This window comes from Bison bison, unplaced genomic scaffold (genome assembly GCF_000754665.1).
Source record: "Bison bison bison isolate TAMUID 2011002044 unplaced genomic scaffold, Bison_UMD1.0 scf7180017864495, whole genome shotgun sequence".
Lineage (NCBI taxonomy): Eukaryota > Metazoa > Chordata > Mammalia > Artiodactyla > Bovidae > Bison > Bison bison.
The window spans coordinates 6,824,634-6,832,628 of record NW_011495054.1 but is presented as its reverse complement, the minus strand read 5'-3'; the positions used below and the strand labels follow the sequence as shown (position 1 = coordinate 6,832,628).

Sequence of the window (7,995 nt, the reverse complement as noted above, 5' to 3'; positions counted from 1 at the left end):
CTTTACGGCACTTCTCGTGATTAAACTTTGACCTTTGCTTATATCACCCTTTCATTCATTTTCTCTCTTCTCCTCTGGAGTGTGAGCTCCATGAAGGAGGGACTATTCTGTGCTGGCTGTCTCCCCGGCATTCAGCGTTATGCCAAGGCACCAGTAAATATCTGCTTGCTTAAACAGTCAGGCAAGGTCCACTGAAGTTCTGAAAGGAGACAGGCAGGAGGAAGTGGCACTGATTGATCCTGACGGGCCCAGGAAGAGGCAGCGAGGAGGAGGGCTTGACACGTGCGACAGATAAAAGAGCAGAGGAGACAGCAAGGTCCGGGGTGTGGGGCCGGGAGACAGCAGGGGGCACTAAGGACCGGGCAGCCTGAGGTATTGGGAGAAGACAGGAATGAAGAGAGACGAGATGGGTGAGTGGGCGGGCGGAAGGTGGGGGGAGGCAGGCAGATCAGGCAGAGGTTCTGGGCTCCCAGACAGACTGCTCCCTCCATCCTGTGGCTCTCTGCCCCAGCTGTGGGGTCCCCCACTTCCTGCAGTAACCTGGACTAGCCTATCATTCTAGATCAATCCTGGAGGGATGGCGTGGGTGGGGAAGGGCCTAGGAGGACAGAGCCCAAGGCTTGCTGGCACTGAGAGAGAAAACGCCAGCTCTATCCACCTCCCCACCCGCCAGGTAAGGAAACGGAGGCTCAGAGAGGTAGAGTCACCCTTACAGGGTTGCCCAGCTCCTTAGATGTGGAACCAGGTCTGGGACTCACACGGCCCCAGGACCTGCGCCTTTAGTGGATACTTTATTATTTTTTTATTTGAGCCACACTGTGGGGTATGTGGGATCTTAGTTCCCTGACCAGGGATCAAACCCATGCCCTGCACACTGCAAGTGTGGAGTCCTGACCACTGGACTGCCAAGGAAGTCCCCTCAGTGAATACTTTACCAGGACCAGGGGACTTGAGAAGAAAAGGACGGATGATGGGGGTGGAGGGAGAGTGGTTCAGGGTGGGTGGTGGGGACCACGGGCCCCAGAGGCAAACTGCCCACTCACCAGCTGTGTGACCCAGGGCAAGTCACCCGGCCTTCCTGTGCCTGTTTTCTCACCTGTAAACGGTGATGGCCGCAGCGCCTGCCCTGGGGTGGTTGACAGAGTCAAATAAGACAGTGTGTAAAGCACTGATCCTAGCGCCAGGCAGGGAGCGCCGTGCTGCACTCAGCCGCGTCCGACTCTTGGCGACCCCACGGACTGTAGCCCACCAGGCTCTTCTGTCCGTGGGGATTCTTCAGGCAAGAATATCGGAGTGGGTTGCCATGCCCTCCTCCAGGGGATCTTCCCCATCCAGGGATTGAACCCAGGTCTCCTGCGTTACAGGCAGATTCTTGACCATCTGAGCCACCAGGGAAGCCCAAGAATACTGGAGTGGGTAGCCGATCCTTTCTCCAGGGGATCTTCCCAACCCAGGACAGGTGGATTCTTTACCCGCTGAGCTACCAGGGAAGGCAAGGAATACACACCCAGCAGGAGACGGTTGCTGTCGGCAGCATCGGTGTCACTGCAGTATCTTTATCAGAAGATGGATAAACAGACAAACTGAGGATCAAGGAAGGTGTGACAGCCAGGAGGGCCAAGCAGCTGGGCCCAGAGCCTGGGATGCTGGCAGCCACCTCAGAGCAGCCGCCACTGGGAGCTTGGCTCCCTGGCCAGGCTGCTGAGGCTCCCCCGGCCCAGTGGGTGGGAGCAGCAGGGGGCATCACGCCACACAGGGCACCTTCCCCAGCCAGCCCGTATTTACCCAGCAGGTCTCGGCCCTGCCTGCTTCCTGTCTGCTGCACAGTGGTTGCTTGTCCAGGGCAGACAGAGCCCCAGTGTCCCGTTGGGTCCCCCCCACCCAAGAGGGGCAGGGCTGGGGTGACTCACCAGGCCCCACAAAGGGCAAGGCTGATGTGACCACGACCTCACTCGGTCATTCTGCAAGTCCTTGGCCGGAGGGATTCCGACAGGACACACAAGGATCCCTCTGAGCTCTCAGGGCCCCCCATTCACTTCCAAGGTCCCCGGCCCCAGGGTGGGAAGCACCGGGAGGTGGTGCGGCTGAATGGGTTAAGAGCACACTCCGAGCAAGACAGAAGGTGAAGTGTGATAGGATCCCATGTACAGGAAATGTCCAGAACAGGCACGTCCATCGAAAAGAAGCAGAGGGACAGCTGCCAGGAGCTGGGGGGAGTGGGGGGACAGTGACCTAGTGGGGATGGGGTTCATTTTGGGGATGATGAAAATGTACTGGGGTTAGACAGTGGTGTCGTCTCTAAAACCCTGAACATTCTACAAAACCACTAAATTGCACACACTGAAAGAGTGAGTTGCATGTGAGTTACATCACAGAAACCCTTTGCAGCTTGATGACCTCGGGAAAGTCACGTCCCCTCCCCAGCCTCAGTTTCCTTGTTTTGACAAGGAGATGTCGTGAGCTTAGATGCTCATAGAGGGGGCAGCACAGGGACTGGTGCACAGCGGGGGACTCGAGGACATGAAGGTTCTGTCCCAGGAGGCTCTGGCTCCTTCTCCCGAGGTCTCGCCCCCTCCCATCCCTCTAACCTAGCCCTGCTCAGAGCACGATGCTACCCAGCCCAGGTAGCATGGAATATGGAAGCCCCGTCTCTCTAGCCCAGCCCCTCTACAAGAGGACAGTCACAGCCACAGAGACTACACCTCCCACCCCTGGCCAAGGGAGGATTCTGCAGCCTTAGAAACCACCCCACCTGTGTTCTCTTCCCCACCAGCCACTTCCTGACAGGGTGGCCGGGAGCAAGTCACTTCTCTCTGGGCTTCAGCTTCCTCATCTGTAAAACGGGGGAAATGATCACTGCCATGTGGGAAGGATAAACTCACATATTTGCTTTATAGTTACTGGTTGGACTCTGCGTTCACGCTTTGAATGAAAAAATAAAATGATAGCTCTTACACCAAAAGGCTGCCATGAGGACTGAATGATCATGGAAGATGATGGACTGAATTGATAATTCACAAGTTTAAGCCAGTGCCTGGTGCGTGGTAAGTGTTAACAATGGCAGCTGCCTTTTATTTCTTCAATTAACAGCTAGAGAGACAGAGCCCAGAGAGGGCAGGGCGGAAGCAGCTCTGGGACACAGACATCCCAGGTCCAAAGCCAAAACTCGTGATTCTGCTCGGAGACCTCGCCTTCTGAAAGCCTTTTCTCCCCTCCTCGTCCCCATCTCTCCTGCATCACTGTCCCATTACCCAGCTGGGAGACTGAGGCCCCGAGGAGGCAGGACATCCACCCATGCAGACCAACACCCACCCCTCCATCTCACACCCCTGGGCAAAATTCAGAGAAGAGAGCAGACACCATGGAATGAATGGGCCAGGCAGGAGCCAGGGAAGGGTGCCCCAGGCAGCAGAAAACCAGGTTCAAGATCCTCTTGCTGCCCCGGCCCGCCTTACCTGCAGCCTACACCAACAGGAGGCTGTGTCTCTGGCTAACTGCTTGAATGCCCACGTTAGCAGTGCCCACAGCCCTCTGGTACATATCACATACACCTTCTGTTTTAATCCAAAAAAATAACTCTAGAAGTTATTATCATTTCCATTCTCAAGGGAATAAACTATGACTGGAGAGAATGGAGGGGAGGGGCTGACATTTATCCAACACCCATCGTGTGCTGAGCACGCTTGCACTGACCTCTCAGCCCCATTTCACAGATGAGCAAACTGAGGCTCGGAGAGACCAGGAGACCCAGCTGAGGTCACAACTCCACAGGAGGGGAATGTGGTTGGGATTCCAACCACCTGCTTTTAAGCCCATTTGAGTTCATGCTTTTAGAGTGTATGAAGCCCTCTCCTTGGGGTCACTTTTCTAAATGCCACGCCCCTTGGAAGTCTCGGGGTGGGCCAGAACAGACTTGTAGTTTTCATTGTGCCTTTGCTGCTTAGTAGCTGTGTGACCCCAGGCAGATTGTCACCTCTCTGAGACTCAGTTTCCTTATTTCTAATTTTGTTTTGTTTTGTTTTGTTTGGCTGCACAGCACAGCATGTGGGAATCTTAGTTCCCCAACCAGGGATCGAACCCATGACCCCCCTGCATTGGAAGGGCAGAATCTTAGCCACTGGACCAGCAGGGAAGTCGCCTCACTTCTAAGAGCAGCTAATCACAGCACCCACCACTGGGTTGCCTGGGACTGTGGGTGTCAAGAGGGAGGCTCATAAAACACTGTCCCAGATGTTGGGAACTTGGATGCCAGTTCTAGGAGGGCGGGGGCCTCTTCTGTTACAGTCACCCGAGTTCCTGGGGCCTAGAACAGGGCCTGGCACATCGCAGCTGCCCAAGACATACTTGCCAAATGAATGACCAAATGGATGAATGCAGAGACATAAATGAAAGGAATCGCAGCTAAGTCCTTCTCCACAGGACAGACAGCCCTTCACAGCTGCACCTCTGCCCAACTAACCAGCTGGACACCCCCTCCTTCCCATCCTTGAACAGATAACGTACTGAGCGCCTGCTGCGTGCTGGGCTCTCTGACCTACGATGTTCAACATCCTCCCGCGACGGCGATGGCAACAGCTACCATGTGTCCATTTTGCAGATGAGGAGACTGAGGCTCAGGCAGGCCAGGACTCTTGCCTGAGTCCCTGTCTGAATCTGAGCAGGCGGGTTTTCCTGATGCCCCCACCTGGCTGATCTGTCTGTTGAGTCACTCGGTCCTTCCTTGCTTCATCTGTCTGCTCTATCTACAGGTATTCCTGAGTCCCTCCTCTCTGCCACGGGGCACAGGGACAGGAGTGAACCAGGCCAGCTGGTCCCCGTCCGAGATCTGTGGGCCCTTTGGCCGCCGGGGTCTCCCCTGAACCTGGAGGGCTCATTGGGGACACGCACTGGAAGTGCCTGCTCCATACACACCCTTGACGAGCCGTCCCAGAAGGTGGTCAGCCTTCCTGGTCAGTGAGGTGGAAGCCAGGCCACTCCACCCTCAGGGAAAAACTGGCATCCGGTGAGACTGAGGAGCTCTTTGTGCTGCGGGTAGGCAGGGCAGGGGCGGGAGGGATGGCCGTTACTCACCACCCAAAGAAAAATAAGCGCACTCCCATTTGGTCAATGGCCCTCCTGTCTGCCCCCACACCACCACCTCCTTCCTGAGCCTTTCCCGCCCTCTGATCTCATCTGGAGCAGACCTGTGAGGGCCTCCGATGCCCCTGGTGTGCCGTCTGTGACTGTCACTGATGAGGAAACAAGCTCAGAGAGATGGCGTGACCGGCCTGAGGTCACACAGCCAGAAGGGCAGAAGGGGGAAGCCGATGACCAGGACAGGGCTCAGAGGTGGGAAGGAAATCAGAGTCACAGTGAAAGCGAGGGCCTGGCCTCCCTTCCTCATTCCTGCTCGGCCAGGGTGACAGCTCAAGGGAACTCCAGGGCACCTGAGGCAGGGGGAGCCCAGGCCGGGGCAGGAATGGGCAGCCAGAAGGATCCAAATCCCCCTCAACTGCTTTGCTGTGACCTCCTGCAAACCCCAGGGGTGGCAGCCCCAGGAACAGAGAGGTTAAGCCACTTCCTGAAGTCACACAGCAGCGAGTGGCTGAGCTGGGATGTGAACGGAAGTGGGTCAGACTCTAGGACCGGACAGTCCCAGTGGCTTTCTGGGAAGGAAGTTGGGCCAGCCACTGGGCTTTTCAGGGACCCTAGGGGTCACGGGACCTAGCTTTCAGGTCCAGCTCTTCCATAAGCCAGCGGGGCATCCCTTGGCAAATTGCTGCTCTCTCTGAGCCTCGGTTTCCTCTGCTGTAAAATGGGACTCAGCATTCCTGCCCTGCCCAACTCCAGTGCAGGTGATGCTGCGACCCCATCAAGGCAATAGGCCGTCAGGCAATAAACACTGGTTACATGCTGAACAGCCTGTGCTGCTCTGGAGACTGTCCACGACCACCCCAACAAAGCCTGCACAGTCGTCACCCCATTTTACAGGTGAGGAAACTGAGGCCCCAGGAGTGAGGGAACTTCCTGAGACTTGGGGTATGAACCAGGTAGCTAGGCTCCAGCCCTCATGTAAGCACTAAGTCAGGAAAGTGGGAAACTCTGACGGCCCTGGCGCTCAGCCAAGGCCTGTAAGCACTTCCGAGCTGCAAAGGCAGCATCTCTTGTCCAAGTGCAAGTCCAGCTTTGCCCCTTGCTCCCGCCTTCCTGGCACAGAGGGGCTCTCGGAGGGATGAGCTGCAGGAAAACGCGCCCTGGAACAGGCTGGGGGACAGGATGAGGAAGCAGACGGTGCTCGGAACCCCCTCCGTGTGCTCTGGACTGTCCTTGCAGAGAGGGGACTGACAGCCCCATTTGGCAGACGAGGAAACTGAGACTCAAAGATATGGTGACGTGCCTGAGCTCCCCTGGGGAGAAGGCAGCAGGCACAGGAGTTAAGTCCGGGCCTGTCTAAACAATTCAGGCTCTTACCTCTAAACTGCAGACTATCTTCCCATGACCCCAGATCTAGACAAATGGGGACAGGCCACCTTGGAAGTTAAGGGACATGGATTTTATACGTATCTACTTTTATTGATTTGGCTGCACTGTGTCTTAGTGGAAGCATGCGGGATCTAGTTCCCTGACCAGGAATCGAACCTGGGCTCCCTGCACTGGGAGTGCGGAGTCTCAGCCACTGGACCACCACGGAAATTCCTAGGCACTGATTCACAGTCAGATAAATGGAGTTCAGACCTTAGTTCTGGCCCTCCTCAGGTGGGCCAGCAACTTTAGCATCCTGACCTCAATTCCTCCCTCTCAAAAATGGGTATCATCCTAGCTTCGCATCCAAATGTACTTAGTCTCGGGCTCAGTGTCTGGCACACAGTAAGTGCTCAGTAAATGCTCACTGTCATCATAATGACTGCTAACGCAGCCTATGCTTGGCTGAAGCCAGACAGAACCTTGCACCCAGAGTTCAGAGTGGCAGCTGCGGGTCTCAGGACCACACGCATCTTGAGAGGTCTGAATTAATCTTTAACAGGTGAATTCCACCCCAACCTGGCAATACGGAGCATTCCAGAGGGCCTGCTGGCAGGAAATGTTCCCTCGGCTCCCCAGATCCTGCGTGAGTCAGGAGGAGCTGGTCCTTGGGTTCCCCCGTGAACTGAGGAGGGGCCTGGAATGTTTTTCCTAGAGTTGAATGGGGGAAACTGAGGCACATAGCAGGTTGAGGGCCTGGGAGGTGTAGAGACGCCCGCTCTCCATGTGGCCGCCTCCCTCCCAGGGACACACGAAGGACCTCAAAGGACTCTGGCCCTCTCAAAATGCTGTGTTCAGGCACTCAACTGTGCAAGTGGGGTTAATTGCGCACCATGTGCCAGGCGCCCTGAGATCAAGTCTTGCATAGTGCTTTCCCTCCATCTTCCAGCCGCCTACTGGGGGTGCCAGCCCCTACCTGGGGCCTCACACCTCTGGCTGGATGACTTCTCCACCTGGGGACCGGCCTCCCCACCCAGCCCCAACTCCACGGGCCTTTCCAGACCACACATCCGGCGTGGCCCTCCCAGGCTGGACTTGCAGGGTTTCTGGGTCTGACCCAGCCCACTGCCTGTCTGATCCCTTGTCCTTCCTGTTCGTGTCACGCTCCAGACAAACGGGACAATGTCTCAGCTCTGCTAGTTTCACCACCTGGTGACGAGTAGAAGTCAGGTCTTTACCTGAATACCCTTTCCTCCAGCATCTGCATTTACTCCTTCAGGTGAGCCTCCAAGGCCACCTTGATCAAGCCCTTCCGGGTTCCCGATCATCACAATCCCACCCACAGCCCGCTCCCCTGAGCCCCAGCCATCCGGAGCACACACGCTCCCTGGCTGGGTGCTCTTGGGGCTGGTGTGGGTGTTGCCTGAGGGCAATGCCAGGGTCAGGGAGACAGCTGCGGGGGAGGAGGCAGCCCTCCCTCCCATCCCACGGGCTCTCTTGGACCACCCAGGTCACCGACCCCCTCACCCAGGCTGGGGCTAGGCGGGGGTCTGA

The 7,995-nt window shown here is 56.6% G+C and overlaps 1 protein-coding gene across 1 annotated transcript in view; it reads right to left on the bottom strand.

Annotated features, from left to right (window-relative positions):
* TRPV4 (transient receptor potential cation channel, subfamily V, member 4) overlaps positions 1-7,511 on the bottom strand; it is a 35,006-nt gene extending 27,495 nt beyond the window's left edge. The window contains exon 1 of the mRNA XM_010828843.1: positions 7,418-7,511. Within this exon, the coding sequence (XP_010827145.1) occupies positions 7,418-7,511 (94 nt within the window). The remainder of the gene's footprint in view (positions 1-7,417) is intronic.
* Positions 7,512-7,995: the final 484 nt, after the last annotated feature.